This window comes from Rhodnius prolixus, unplaced genomic scaffold (assembly GCF_049639745.1).
Source record: "Rhodnius prolixus isolate KJV_2025 unplaced genomic scaffold, Rpr scaffold_2, whole genome shotgun sequence".
Lineage (NCBI taxonomy): Eukaryota > Metazoa > Arthropoda > Insecta > Hemiptera > Reduviidae > Rhodnius > Rhodnius prolixus.
Genome location: NW_027411592.1, coordinates 11,330,444 through 11,346,612, shown reverse-complemented (window position 1 = coordinate 11,346,612; position 16,169 = coordinate 11,330,444). Strand labels below are relative to the sequence as shown.

The following is a 16,169-nucleotide window of genomic DNA, read 5'->3' as shown; positions in this document are numbered from 1 at the left end:
CAAGACATTATCGACCTTGTAACAAAACATTGATAAGTTATGGGCTTTCAGTTTTTCTTTAAAAAAAATGTTATTAAAAAACTCATTAATTAAAGCAGTTTTGATTACTACGGTTTGTGCACTTATCAGTTGCAAAGCAGATACTGAAACTGATGTAAGTTTATTACATATTTCCTACAACTTATAAATGTGTATGCACTCCAAATGAACTCGGGATGCTTTCAATGTGCGATTATTCTTTTCTTTTTTTGTTCTCAAATTGATATTTAACTACTTTTATCAACTTAATTTTTACTTTTCGATTTGTAATAATTTTTGTATAGCAAAACTCAAACCACCAGTTGCGGAACCTTGAAAAAGATGATTGTGAGATTTTGGTTATTTCATTATTGGATGGATCTCTAATTGGTGTGGATCCAAAATCTGGCAATCTTAAGTGGAAATTACAAAATGGTAACATGACTTCAGTTGGTTAAATGTTAGATTTTTGACCATCTTCTTTGATAAAATAATATTGTGTAATAAATGTTTCAGAACCTACGGTTAAAGTTCCTGCGAAATCTAACAGCAATATCTTGTAAGTTCTTATTTATTTTGTAAATATTTCAAAGTAGTTTGGTTTACTTAATATCACAATAAAACATTTACCAGATTGATTTTACAGCCAATATACGAGTAATTCATAGGGTTACTCTACATAGGGTTAATATACAAATGTATTCTTAACGTAAAACAAATATTATTTTTATGTATTTCGTAGGCCGGTTTTTCTCCCAGATCCTAAGGATGGTACCCTTTACAGCCTAAATACAGCGGAACATAAGGCTCTTAAAAAATTGCCATTTACAATACAACAATTAGTAGCCTCATCGCCAAGTAGAAGCAGTGATGGAATGTTTTATTCTGGGAAGAAGATTGATACGTGGTTTTCTGTGGATATAGCTACTGGAAAAAAGTTACCATTATTGGGGAATACCGATTTAGACAGAATATGTCCTATTCAGTCTTCCAATTCTCTTTTCATTGGGCGAACAGGTAGCTATGTATTTTGTTATTTATTTTTGAGACCTACGTTATTTTTCGTCTGGTTTGACTGCTGTGAAAACTAATGATTGAACCTGGTATTTATTTGTTTTTATTTATTTATTTGTTCATTTTTCTAGAATACAATTTAATAATATTGGACAGTAAAAGTAGTAATCGGCATTGGAATATAACATACTACGATTATACATCACATTCATTGACCAAAGACCAGACAAACAATTATGGTAATTAACCAGTGTTCTAGAGTTTATGTTTTAAATAAATTAGTAGTTATTATAGCAAGCGCATTTTTCATAATACATTGCACAGAGTATGAGATGCCCCACCGAGATAACTAAACTGATCTTCAGTGATGAATAGGCGAATTAAGTTTCAAATCATACTATTTGGTTGAGCTTAGTAAGTAATCCTTTGGGTCGCAGCAGCAGCTCCTATTGTTATAAAAAGTGTTAGTGCGAAAGTGAATGTGAAATAACAAATCATCACGTTTATGCATTTATTTTAGACTCTAAAATTTAGAGTAAGAATTTTTGATGAATAAGTGAAGACACTTGATTTGTTCGTTTATTGTTTTAAATTACTAAGTCAGTTGTAATAATGTATTTCTTTAATGTCATTCTACGAACAATAGTTATATTTACCTTTTTAACTGTCTAAATTTTTAGAAGTTTATTTTTAATATGAAGTATATTAAATAATTCATTGGAAATTTTTATTTCATTAACGACTAAATTGGAGGAGTGTACACAAATAAGGTAAACAATAAATCAGTAAAATGAAAATGTTATTGATACTTTTTACTTGTCAATGACACACTATTTAATAAGACAATCTGAATAAGAATAAACTACCGAAAGTCAGTCGACGAATACAACTTAAAAGCCATTTCCTAATATTAAACCTATTGGGGGCCAAAGACCGTTCGTTGAGAGTTGAGAGTCAGGCTTGTTATAACTGTTCACGTTGAAGTAATGGCGCAACCCTCCTGATGGTCATTGCAAAGAGATTAAATCTAAATAACAGAGCAAATTACCGAGATATGGCGAAACATGTTTTCATTGAACGAACTTGTGAATGAAAGTTTCTTCCCCACCTTCTGCGGTATGGATGATGAACTCAGTAGTTTCTTTTTTCTTGGATTCATCTTCATTTGAAAATCATAATTTCATTCATACATAACAACTTTACTTTCTGAGAGGTTGTTTAGAACTAACTGTTATGAAGTGCACGTATTTGTTTAGCCATTTTTTGTCTGGGGCAAACGACATTAAGATGACTATCAATACTTAGAATAAAAAATAACAAATTGGGATGTTTATTATACAATATGATTTGCACACAAACATCACTCAAATAAACATAAAACTACTTTTCTAGTTTCATATTTATTTTAAATTTGTAATAATGTATGTTTATATTTTTTATTAGGTTATGTACACATTGGGAGTAGCGTATCAGGCCGTGTGCGAACGTGGGATAGAAACACTGGAGAACTTTTGTGGGAAAAGGATTTCGGATCTCCAATGGTTTCAATTTTTGAACGTCGAGGACATGACATTATTACTCTCCCATTTTCATCAATCGCAGAATCAACATTCAATCTACTACCATTTTTGAAGGAATATGACACACTTCAGTTAGTTATTCAATATAACACACTTTTCAGTTATATGTATATATTTGCTGTAGGAGCTTCTTCAGCTCACTTAGCAAAATGGTGCAAAATTAGTCCATAACGAGAAAACATTGTTTGAATGTCAGCAGTGCCCGCGCTAAAGATCTCCAAAGTTGATGCTCCTTAATTTTAAACATATATTATATATAATTATAAATATATGTTATACATATAATTTATGTATAACATATATTTATAATGCATTAATTATTAATTTTCTTGTTTAAGTATAATTATAACTGCTTAAAAAACTAATACATCGCTATCTTTCCCTAATTTGATTAAACTATCATTTTCTTTTATGACTTCACTTTAGAAAGTTTGCTTTATTATTTCAAAGATTAGTAATAAGAATTCCTTGTTATATTTACTAGAGCAAATTTTTAATTTTTGTTTTGAGTACTTGAAAATGTGGCTGAATTTCTTTAAGTAAAATACCACGGCCTCTTTAGAATTTAAACTGTACACAAGTTTGATGGTTCAAAATGTTCTATAACCTAATGCTATGTATAATTTTTGTTCAGGTCTACATTGTACATTGGAAAATATGATCATGGTATCTATGCTCTTCCATCGCTTGTTGACAAAAGTGTTGTAGTGGTTCCTGATAATGCTTTTCCAAAAAGATTGCTCTTGGGTGGTCCTGAAAGCAACGAAGAATTCAATGCGGTAGTACTAGGTATAAATATATTGCATTTAACACCATTTCGTTAACTGAAGCCGTAATTCTTAGACTTAAATCGTTTTCACTTTTTGCAAGCGTATCAAGTCAGCGTTGCATAATGTCGTATAATTACTTAATTCATCTGCTTAGTTGTAACTAAGAATCGAAACGGGACCGATGGCAATTTTGCTATCATTCCTTAATCCAAATAGGACACTGGCGCTGTTCTCTTTCCTGCAGTTAGGTATCTTATACATTGCTTGTATTTTCGTTTATTTTTATTTTATTTTTGTTTTTTGCAATGTCTACATCGTTGTGTAATATGGAGGTTAGCCATTCCTTGAAAAAGGCTAAGTACCAGTCTCCTCGTAAGTAGACTTTTCTTTTCATTTTATTAGCCATATTTACACCTACAACAAATGTTTATCAAGTAAATTTGATCATATAGGTTAAATTCACGTGAAGGTCTCGTAAGAGCAATCATCCATTGGTGAAACTCTTTCTCGTTGGATATTACGCTCAATCTAGTAGACTTAAAATTCGAAAACGAATCGAATTAATTGAATATAACTATGATCTAATATACCCTGAAACATTAACCAAGTACGAATCAACATACGGTAGAGGAGATTGCAAAACAGGTCGAAAGATATAGATATTAAGAATGAGGTGTAATATCTCCTGAATTTCGTAGGGAGAATATAGAAGTAATTAGGATTATTAGGAAAGGAAAGACCAGGTATTTCAGTAAATATTTTCATTTTCGTGGACGGCGGCGAGTAACTAACACAATTTAATTAATTTTATTGTTTAGCACAGTAGTAAAATATAAAGCCTTTGATTACAAACCTCAGAACCTTTGCGTATTTCCGTTTGGTATGTGGTTAGTTATTTAAATGTGATAGTACACGACCAAATTTAACCTTTTGTATTTTCTTTATGGTATCATGCGATGTAGAAATGAAATTATCCGCGCTCTTATTATGATGGAATTTTTTTAGGAAACGTCAACTGTTTACGAATTTAACATGCACAACTCCCAGGCTCTAAAAAAAATTCCTGGTAAAAGGTGTCTAAGGTACCAAAAACGGAAAGAAAAATATTTTTAAAAAATTTCTAAAAAGACTTTTTATTTTAAAAAAACACATATTTTATAATGTAAGTGTTTACCAAATTACTTAATTTTCTACCAGGTCACTACAAGTTTTCTTCTGTTTCCCAAACACAACTACTTCTTACTGGAAGGTCAGATCCTATCATTCCTACCAATATATCGTCATTCAATTACACAAAAAAAGGGAATATGGTTCCTCAACAATCATCAGAAATTAATGTAAATTGGAATTTGAGTTCTGAAAGCAAAATTTTGGCGATCATAGTTGGTTTGTTGTCATTGTTCGTGGTTGGAATGTTTATGTACATAATGGCACAGGTTTGTATTAATTTGATTTTAATTCTTTTGCGTTTTATTTTTAATAATGCTTAGATAAGATTCCATGGGGTAAACCAGCAAGCCTACGCGACCTAGAAAACGTTGTGGCACCCACTAGATAGAGCTCCACCCACTCCTGTCAAGTTCTTTCGGTTAAATTAGATTAATGGATCCGGTGAAAACCTGGGAACAGTTTGGAAAATTTATGGAGGAAAGCACGCAGACGAACCAGAAATTATTTTATAAAATATTAAAGAATATGAGGAAGGGAAAGGAATGTCCAATAAAATATATCAATTCAAAGGACGGATTGCTTATAACAGATCAAATGAAAATAATGGCAAGATGGAAGGAATATTTTGAGGAATTATTGACGGAGAAAGACAATGCATCTCAAGGATATGTAGAGGAGGTAGGAAACATGGAGAACGAGGAGGCTGTGGAGGAGAATGAAGAGGAAGAGGATGATGAGTATATTGATAGGGATGAATTGACTGTTGCGCTGAGTAGGATGAAGCTTGGGAAATCCGCAGGTCATGATGGTATTACACCGGAGATGCTTAGGCATATGGGTGAGGAAGGTGAAGAGATGTTGTATGGAATAATGGAAACAGCATGGAATAGACGGAAGATCCCTAAAGACTGGGAACTCTCAGTAATAGTCCCAATTTTCAAAAAAGGAAGCAATCGAGAGTGCAACAACCATAGAGGAATCTCTTTGTTAAGCGTTCCGGGCAAACTCTATGGCCGAATCCTAGAAACAAGACTGAGAAGGAAAGTTGACCATCTGCTGGGAGAGGACCAGTGTGGCTTTCGCTCAAATAGAAGCACCCAAGACCTTATATTCACCTTAAGGCAGATTATGGAAAAGAATATTGAATATGATAAAGAGGTGCATCTGTGTTTCATAGACCTTTGTAAAGCGTTCGATAGAGTACCACGGTCAATGATATGGGAAATTCTGGCGAAGAGGAATGTTAATAAGGCCTTAATAGAGAGGATTAAAAGTTTCTACAGGAATTGCCGCAATTACGTAAGGACATCCAACCTGTCATCCGAAGTATTTACAACTACGGCAGGAGTTAGACAGGGAGACAGTTTAAGTCCCTTACTCTTCATAATATTTATGGACGACATACTAAAAGCCTGCCAAAATAAAACCAAGAATTTCCAGTTGGGATACCGGAATTTACAACCGGTAACATTCTCTTCCCTGATATATGCAGATGACCTGGTTTTAATAGCAGACTCTCAGGCGAAGCTCCAACATAACATCAATGTGTGGGTGGAAGAGCTAGAAAAGAAAAATATGGAAGTGAATTTAGAAAAAAGTAAAACCATGGTAGTATGCAGAACGGAAAAGAGACACAAGATAAGAATAAAAGGAAAGACACTGGAACAAGTAGGTGTTTATAAATATTTAGGAGTTTTGATTAGCTCGGATGGTAGAGTTAAAGACGAGCTTAACTCAAGATGTGCGGCATCGGGGAAGTTATTCCAAGCCATCAATAAAAAATTTGTCAGCAAAAGAGAGGTATCTAAGCAAACTAAGCTTAGGATATTCAACTCAATATACCTCCCAACCCTTACATATGGGTGTGAGTCCTGGGCCCTAACAAAAAATAGCAAAAACCGCATACAAGCGGCAGAAATGCGATACCTCCGGAGAGTTGAGGGAAAAACAAGAAGGGACCGCGTAAGGAACACTACCATTAGGAGTAATCTGGGTTGCGAAGCAGTGGTGGAGCGGATTATGCGCACCCAACTAAGATGGTTTGGACATATGAACAGAATGGAGGACACAAGACATCCTAAACGAGCCTATGAAGCCAGATGTTCGGGTAAGAGACCGAGAGGAAGGAGAAGAACGACATGGTCGGACAATGTGACAGAGAGCCTTAATAGGACTGGAATAACAGTCAACAAAGCCAAGACAATGGCCAGAGATAGGGACGGATGGAAACTTTTTTTGCAATCCTCTACACTGCAAGGTAGAAGAGGAAGAGAATAAGTAAGTAAGTAAGGATCCGGTGAGAGGCTCTTGGAGAAATTTAAGGCATAGATTTTGCTTCTGAGCCATACCTCAGCCCGTCATTACATTCTATTCATTTTCTTCTCCTTTTTGACAGAACCTATACAGGGTAATCGGTTTCATCCTGCATGTATTTCTTTTATCTGTAACAGCCTGTAGGAAGGCGTTCAGTCATCCGAATAGCCTCCCATCCTTGTTATAATAATGCCGTTAGTAATTTTCTGCCATAGTTTAAGATAAACCTTTTAGCCTTTTGGCCAGAAGTATTCCCCCATCACCTTTCTGCTTCCAGCCGTATATTGTAGGGCATGGAAGGCAATATTCATTCTTTGGTGTCGGCAATGGCACATTAGAGTTTAGATCCCGTGAAAACTCCGCTGGACTCCTTCCGAGTCAACCGATCTACCACCTCCCATTGGCATTCCTTCTACATCTCGAATGACCTGGCACCAAGGCAAAATATTATTTATACTGGCCTTCCAATACTCGTCTGATTGCTAAATAGCCTTATATTAGCCTTAAACAAACTTAGTAGGACTTGATATCCTGTAAAACCGCTAGAGTGTTGGACAATGTGACGATTCTGGAATTAATTATTCTTCGTCTTATTAACTCAACAACACAAAGATTTATTGAAACTAGCCCCGCTTGAAAGTCTATACCCGCCTCTACCTACTGAGAGGTCAAATATTGGTTTAACCCTGTACATCACTTCTAATTTTAAACAAAATAAAAAAAGAATGTTAATTTTCAGGTTAGAGATATCAAACTATCTTCTCAAGGAAGTTCTGGAACAGATTCTACCAAGACTGCTAGTTATATTCAAACGCAACAAGGTATTATAAGCGTTGGTAAAATATCATTCGATACCCGTCAGGTGCTAGGTAAAGGATGTGAAGGAACCTTTGTTTTTAGGTAAATTGCAAGATGAAATATCCTTTTACTCGCTATTCATATACATTTTGGAGTTTTATGTTTCTATTTTTTTTTTTTTCTGAATAGGAAAAAAGTTTTTTAGCGAATGGTCTGGGCATTTTGAATGTTAGATTGCATGAAGTTGATTGAAAGTGAAGAAAAATATGCTTTTCTCAAATAGGGTATGTTTTTTGAAAAGCATCGTTACTTCCAATGCAAAGTTTTGCAGAAATCCACCAACTGGAACTTTGGCTCTACTAAATTTTTTTTGGTTTATATTACTTCCTAACCTTCCTAGTTGAAGGAAGCGCTGTTGAAATTGAAAACTTTCTGGGATTTCGTACCAAATTTCAGAAATCTTTGTAAAATTAAATGCGTAAAATAAATTTTTAGAGGCACCTTTGATGGCAGAAATGTGGCTGTAAAGAGGTTATTACCCGAATGTTTCACTTTTGCAAGTAGAGAGGTACAACTTCTAAGGGAATCAGATGCGCATCCTAATGTAATTAGATATTTTTCTACTGAAGAAGATTCACAGTTTCGATATATTGCTTTAGAACTCTGTTCAGCAACTTTGCAGGTGAATGTTTATTATTTATATTAAACAATTATAAAGAAAATTTGAGAATTTAATCCCAGAGAATTGGCTATTGCAAAAATTGCTTATTCTTTCACTTTGTTTTAAAAAGAGTTTTCGTTAGTAAATTATTTTAATAATTTAATATTAAGTATGCTTTTTGTATTATTTTAAATATTTATTATTTATTTTATCAAAATATTAATGTAACACAATGAACTGTAATTTCAAAACAACAACATAAAACATAGAATACTCGGTTACTAGAATAATTAGTAAATTAAAAAAATAAAATAAAATACTTCTTATACTTTATTGTTGAGCCAACATAATAATAGCTCAAAATGAAATGCAAGCCACTTTCGCCAACACAACATCATCTTTTTTGACTTCAGTCGTCTCTCTTTCTTTTATATATTTTTACCATCAGCATTAATATTTTCTTTAGTATCCAGTTTCTAGCTGAACATTTCTCTCCAAACAGCGTGCCTAAACCATCTGTTCATTCATCTATCACTTTCCATATTCCGTAATATTTTTTCAGGAATATAAGTTTTTGCCTTATTTGTCTTTCATTATAAGTTAGGTTCTCATGGATTAAAAAATAAGTTTACTATATACTTGTATATAATATATATACCTAAAAACATATGTATGGATACTGTTTATAAAATATAAAAATTCAGAACATAGGTAGAGATATATTATGTTCTCTTAGAAAGCAAGACTAAACTCTTATTTTATATGTATATATATTAATTGTTATTTATTAATTTGTTACATATTTTCCTCTAATACAGAGAGACTTTAACATTGACTTTAACAAGAGACATTTTAACAAATGTGTGTTCAAAGATAATGAAGCACATTATTACATAATACATTTAATTTGTTTCAGGATTATGTTGAAAGAGATGTACACAGAAATGATATCTCCTGCATGGAAGTTCTAAAACAAGCTTTGATGGGTTTAGAACATTTACATGATCTTAAAATAGGTAATTAAAGAAATATAATTTCTATTAAATTAACCATTTTTGGTTACAACATAAAACTAATAAATGAATATTTCTTATTTTTTTCAGTTCATCGCGATGTAAAACCTCACAACATACTTATATCAATTAGTTCTAATACTAGTGTTCGGGCAATGATATCAGATTTTGGTTTGTGTAAAAAATTGCAAAATGGAAAGATGTCATTTTCTCGTCGTTCTGGAATTACCGGTACTGAAGGATGGATAGCACCAGAGATGATGGAATGTACTGGCAGAATCGTAAGTCAATTAACAGAGAGACTCACTTTTTCTGGGCTCTAAGTGGTGATGCTGATATCTCAACCTAACAACATTAAAACCCCTTTCTTTCACTCTGATGACATTTACACAGACTCTTAGGCAGCAGTTTTAGTTCAGTGGCGTTGAGCGTGCCCATTTTACTGCAAGAATCACTTCTGGCAACAAGCGTTTGAAGCGTAGCGAGTAATATGTAGTATAAGAGTGTTCCTTAAAATAGTTGGAGTTTTGACAGCGTTCATATATGTTATAATATCTGTTAAAGAAATAATTTCAGTTGTTCAGACTAGAAGTGAAATGTGACGTTCTCGCTATCTACTACCAAAATAGTTCGGCCGAATAAAAATTATGGTATAACATTTAATTGTAACGTGACTTATTTTATTTGGCTTTTGTAATATGTAGTCAAAAGTTGAAACAGATCAAAAGGTCACTAATGTACATTCATAAAGTTCTTTAGCGTCTGATCCTAAACTTAAAATTCTCAAACCTTGGACCTTTCGGTGAATAAGACAATTTTCAGTGATTATTTTCTTCCATAAATAAATTCAGTAGTGTTGCATCTGACTTATTTTTGGGGAGTAACCTGCTTAATTTTATTTTTAGAATGAACCTTCTCGATAGCAAAACGCTGCTGTTGCACTAGGGTCTATAGCATATTCATGCACACTCGACGTCACTACCCGCTATCACTGCTCTCAGCCTAAAACCTTAGTATTTGCTAAAGTAATTAATGTGTCATCTACTTAAGTTTGGCAGGCTCAATAACAAATTCTAGCTGGTCTTTACATTCATATTCCTCATTAACTTAACCTACTACTTCATTTGAGGAATTACTGACCTTCAGTCTTTTTCGATCTTTAAGCGGCAGTAGACTTTGCTTGCATGACTTTTACTATATACTTGTATAAATATCGTTTTACCAGGATTTTAGCAAGTGTTTTTTAGTATTAACTTTCCCCAAAATGCCTATTTTTTTATTGCTCATGGTTTCTGCCAAAAAGAAATATGGTTCCTTTATTCAAACCAATTTTTCAGACCAGTGCAGTGGATATTTTTTCATTGGGCTGTGTTTTCTATTATACTATCACCAATGGTAAACATCCTTTTGGGGAACCAATAAGAAGACAAAGTAATATTTTAAGCGGTGAATGCAGGTATGGATCTTATGTGTCAATCTAATTAGAAAAACGTATTATGCAAAATTAGCTTATAAATTTTGTGAATTTATTTTTTGTAAGAAACGTTAATAAAGATTGAATGAATTAAATGAAGGAGAAAAGAACCTTCTTATTGTCAGCTTCTGTATGTTTTAGTTTTCAAGGCGTATGAATTAGACAAAAACGTTTGTAGGCTTGAAATCAACAATTACAAGTTGAAATCTTAACAGTAATTCTTTTATTTCATTTAATTTATCCCTGATTCGTGATGTTCTTAATCAAGTATATGTGTATAATTAAAGTATTTAATATCAAATATTTAAATTAACTACTCTTTTTTTCCGATTTCAGAAAACTAATTTCCGATTTAAATTTCTTATGTTTAAGCATGCGTAATTTGAAATAAAAATTCATATTATAAAAACAGATTGCAATTTATGATTTGTTAATAGTCAAGAAAGTCTAATTTAAAAAAATATAATAATAAAATTTTATTTGAATATTATAAAAATTATATATTTTTAAAATTAGCTCAGTAATCTCTAGAAAAAGTGAAGGAGGATATATAATGAAATGATGGTTTCAAAAAGTTGCTCTGACTGCATTGGCTAGGCTTATGGTACTTAAATAATACAATAGTTTCTGAACTTAACATTTGAAAACACTTGATTGCTTATGTTCCCGTTTAAACTTAGACTTCAAACCGGGAAACGTTCAATTTTTTATTACATTACTTTTATTAGTTTTTTAATTTACATTCCACATGTTTTTGTCCCCTTGCACTTAGTGTTCTCCGTGGCCCACAATATCATTGAAGTGTTCGCTATTAGGAAGCTGAAATAAGCTTTACTTTGTAAAAATGGTAATAAGAATCAGGAAATGATAAACGTGGAATTTTATTTAGATAATAATTAAAACTTCGAGTTCAAACAAGTAAAGAAGCCACGGTTTCAGGCGAAATTATATTTTATGTTCACAAATTAAGTATGGGCGAGCTCACTGGAGCTTTACGATGTTAAGGCATATCCTAAATGGAGTTCATTTCTTCAAATATCTTATGTTTTCCCAGCGAAAATATTAGTTAATACGCTCACGTCACGAAATATTGCCAAACTTTGTTTACTTTTTCCTCGTTGACGATAGTTATCAAGAAACAGGCTACGTTTGTATCCCAATTGCCATAACACTTCTTACGAAATGTTCAAACAACCGTGAAATAGATCTTAAATGCTTACAATATTTATGTTGTAAATAGTTTTATTTTATATTTCTGTATTGTTGTGTTGTGCAGAATTTTCCTTCAGGATGAGTTGTGGAAATCTCTAATAATGAAAATGTTGAATCAAAATCCTTCAGAACGACCATCTGCTGCAACAGTTAAAATACATCCAGTTTTTTGGGAAAAAGCGTACACATTAACCTTCCTTCAGGTAGTAATATATTTATCATAAAGAATACCAAATATGATTATTCAAACGTATAATCATCTCGTAAAATTTAATATTTAGGATGTAAGTGATAGAATAGAAAAAGCAGATAGTGAAAGTGAAGCTTTGTTGAATTTGGAGAAGGGCGGTGAATGTGTATATTATAAAGGGGATTGGCGGCCAGACATTGACGCTGAAGTATTAGAAGATTTAGGGAAATATAGGTCTTACAGAGGTGACAGTATCAGAGATTTGCTGAGAGCTTTAAGAAATAAGGTAATCAATTTTAATAAAAGTTTCTCAATGCTTAAATTATTGCAACGTATTGATTAGTTGAATTCTAATTGAAACATTACAAGTTAGAACAATAGGTAGGTAGATAGATAGGTTCTTGACTAGTATTGCATGTATTAAAAGAAATATGTAATTAATTTGCTATTTGAGTTCGCTTTGCCAGAATGTTTTTGTGTGATGTGTATTAGTGACAGATACTTAAATATAAGAACTATAAAAACCAATAATAACTTTTATTGTTTGCTTCTTCTGACTGTGAAACTTATTTTCAGAGGCATCATTATAGAGAATTATCTGCTAAAGCGCAAGAACTTCTCGGCAGCACTGCGGAAAGTTATGTGAACTATTGGCTATCAAGGTTTCCTACATTGCTTTACCATAGCTGGTCATCACTACAAATGCTTAGGAGTGAACCTGCATTTATTCAATATTATGATTCAAATTTTGTATATCCGTGTATAAAAAGTGAAAAATTACCTGAATGGTTATATAACCCCAAGCCTGCTTCCTCAAAGCAGGCACCAAAATCTCCTAGTAAATATATAAAACGGCGTCCAAAGCCACTGAAAGAGACCTCGTCAATGGGTAAACAGTTGACAGAAGATTTGGAGAAAGAAGAATGGATAAATTCAGGAAAAAATAGTGGCGCTTGGCGACCAGGTTTGAGAGCGGGAAAAAGGAAAGAAGAAAGAAAAGAACCTCTTGTTTGGAAATTAGTTGAAACATTCAAAAAGTAAAAACCTTTTATTATCTTATGTTAACAAATTAGCTTAGCTTGTGAAGTATCAATATTGTCGTATACAAGCGCTCGTACACAATAAGTGAATATACATCCAACAAAGAGAGATATATATAAATACATATATATATATATATATATATATATATATATATATATATATATATATATATATATATATATATATATATATATATATATAATGTATATTGATGTGCATGCAATTTTTTTGGGGGAGTACGCATTTAAGATTAGGGTCTGAAAAATATTTTCATATCTTAATTACAAACCAATGTAGTACTCGTATATACATGTGTACCGAAATAATATTCCTTGTTAGGGAATACTTGCCCATTGAAAAATTAATTTATTTTTATAATCAGTTTGGATTGTTAAGTTTCCTAGGTTTATGAATCCTAAGCCACATTAGAATGGAATCGTTAAGATGGTCTTTTAATCAACATTTATTTAAAGAAACATGTTTTGGATTTATTGTTTTTTGACTTTTTGAAGGTGTACCCTATATCTTCTGAATTTCATTGATGTAATATTTTATTAAAAATATATCTAGGATTAAACTAGCAAGGATTCAGTCAAATAAAAACCAGCAACAGTCTTTACGCCTATGTTTCGACAAATTTATTGTTTTCCTCAGGGCGTTGTTATGTGAATCGGATGAGTTAAGGTAAAGAACTTTGTGAAAAGAATGGGAGTTGTGTTGAAAAAAATGTTTGTTCCAAACTTTCAATTGATCATATAGTTTAAAATTTCATATACATATATTTTTCTTACTTTATTTTTCTAGATCAAGAAAGTAGTTTTTATTTAAAACTTATGTTGGTAAGAAATTTTAAAAACCATTTTACATATTAGCAACTTTTCTTATAAATTGAAAATCAATTTAATGCTCTAAAACAGAGCATTTTACTACAACAAAGATTAATGTGTTACATGTGAGTAAAGTATTTATTCGATTGTACTGTAGTATTGCATTATGTAGCTGTACATGAAAACCATCTGCGATTCAATGTTTATGTATGTAAGACGAAGTTTTAAATAGGTAAGAGGTTTTGGATAGTCATTGACAGGGAATAAGAATGAAATAATTAAACACTTTATTTTTACATATTACTTTAATGATCGTATACTTTTATTGACCAATTTTTCGTGATAATTACATCTAATTTGTCTGTATAAAATTCATCTAGTAATTGTAATTTATTTTTAATGCCAAGCCGTGCAGTCCTCGAAAGTAAAAAACGAAATATTTGCCAAGAAAGCAATTTCTAAAACAAGTCTTTGTAATTTTATTATGTTTGCTTTAGATTCTGGCTTTTCTTATCATCATCATTATTAGTAGATTACAGATGTAATAAAAATGATAAAACTCTAATTGTGGCGTATGGATATTCATATAAGCTGTGATAATAAACATGACGACTGTACTTTAGAACTAAAAAAATTAATGATTTTTTTCTACTTTTTCTAATTTAGGTGAATAACATTAAGTGAATAAAAGTAAAAAAATTGTTTTATATTCAGTTAATTAATAATTAAACTAAATGTAAACAAAACTATTTTTCAAGAGATCGGAATCCTGGTTTAAGATTTCTGCCCCTAAATATACTGTGTGAATTAGTATGGAATTAGACAGAAATCGAGGCTCAAGACTATGATGTAAAAAGTAAAGTAAAGTAATCGCCTATCTTTTCAGGCGGGGCTTAACATCCAATTACCAATTGGACCTCAGACTTTATAAAATAGTTAATATCAGAAATTTATAGTCAAGTATGCTTGTTAGCTCCTCCCACAACACCTAATTTCATAGTTGGACATAAAGCCTGCCTGAAAAAGTAAGCTTTACCACTAGTGGTATGATGGAATTAGTAAACATCGGCTCAAACTGTTTTTAATACAATATGTGTAGATATGAATTAAAAATCATTAATTCTTAAATAAATTGGTCTTATTTAAAAAAAAAAAAAACAATATTATTTTGATTAATTTCAAATGTGAATCTTCAATTTGGCGAAACTATCTAAATCCACTGCAACGTATAAAATCTAGGCTCCCTTGAATGTTATTGTTTATTCACAGAATGTATGTTCTGTAAAGAATATAGTGACATTGTGTCAGTATGATATGTTGGTGAGCTAGATTTAGCAAAGATTCTCTTATCCCAAGTTCATCAGCTATCTCGTAGGCTCTGATTATAAACTTTGTGAATATTGAAAAAATAGGCGATTACTTTACTTTTTAAAGAGAGATAATCACAATAATTAAACCAGGAAACTAAAATTACAATTTAATATTTAATGCTAAATTATATTTAAACGGGTAGAGTGTGTAGTACATCTGAGATATGCGGAACAACTGAGCTATTGATTTGTTGAAACGAAGACAGTGCGTTGAGCACTTTTATACAGGATCCGTTTCCCCCCTCTTGACCATACGCTGTTTCCTATTTTCCAATTTATAAATTCTTTTTTGAATAAATTCCTTTTCCTTGATCCTAAAATACGCTAAAAACAAACAGTTACACAGCTAATTGTAAAGCGAGTAAAAGTTATGAGTGTTGTTATGCAGCGTTACACTAAGGAGCGCCAAGATCCTGGAAAAAGTGGTTAATCCACTTAACCCTTTGGGTTCTGGTCTAAGTAACCAATTGATGAATAAAATATAATTTATTATAAAATATTTAAAGAATGTTATTAATTGAAAACATTTCAAAGCACGTATTTGAAATAAAATAAACTTGTAAATTTGTATATTAATTTGATGTATATTTATGTAGGAATAATATGATAAATGACGTTGGATAATATGTGCACAATTATTTTCTATGATATATAGATTATATAAATATACAATATATTTTTATTATTATTTTTTCTGAGATCATACTAAACATAA

The 16,169-nt window shown here is 31.8% G+C and overlaps 1 protein-coding gene across 1 annotated transcript; it reads left to right on the top strand.

Annotated features, from left to right (window-relative positions):
- Window positions 1-13: 13 nt before the first annotated feature.
- Window positions 14-16,152, top strand: Ire1 (serine/threonine-protein kinase/endoribonuclease Ire1). The gene is made up of 16 exons (XM_074120882.1): window positions 14-154; window positions 324-453; window positions 535-577; window positions 761-1,035; window positions 1,164-1,271; window positions 2,476-2,683; window positions 3,247-3,401; window positions 4,580-4,818; window positions 7,605-7,765; window positions 8,159-8,345; window positions 9,241-9,340; window positions 9,428-9,618; window positions 10,675-10,793; window positions 12,088-12,226; window positions 12,305-12,499; window positions 12,790-16,152. The coding sequence occupies exons 1-16, from the start codon at window positions 68-70 to the stop codon at window positions 13,252-13,254; spliced, it is 2,802 nt and encodes a 933-aa protein (XP_073976983.1). The 5' UTR covers window positions 14-67; the 3' UTR covers window positions 13,255-16,152.
- Window positions 16,153-16,169: the final 17 nt, after the last annotated feature.

Coding starts and splice junctions, on each gene's coding strand:
- Ire1 (XM_074120882.1), top strand. CDS start 68: ATGTTATTAAAAAACTCATTAATTAAAGCAGTTTTGATTACTACGGTT. Junction 578..760: donor AAATCTAACAGCAATATCTT/GTAAGTTCTTAT, acceptor TGTATTTCGTAG/GCCGGTTTTTCTCCCAGATC. Junction 3,402..4,579: donor ATTCAATGCGGTAGTACTAG/GTATAAATATAT, acceptor ATTTTCTACCAG/GTCACTACAAGTTTTCTTCT.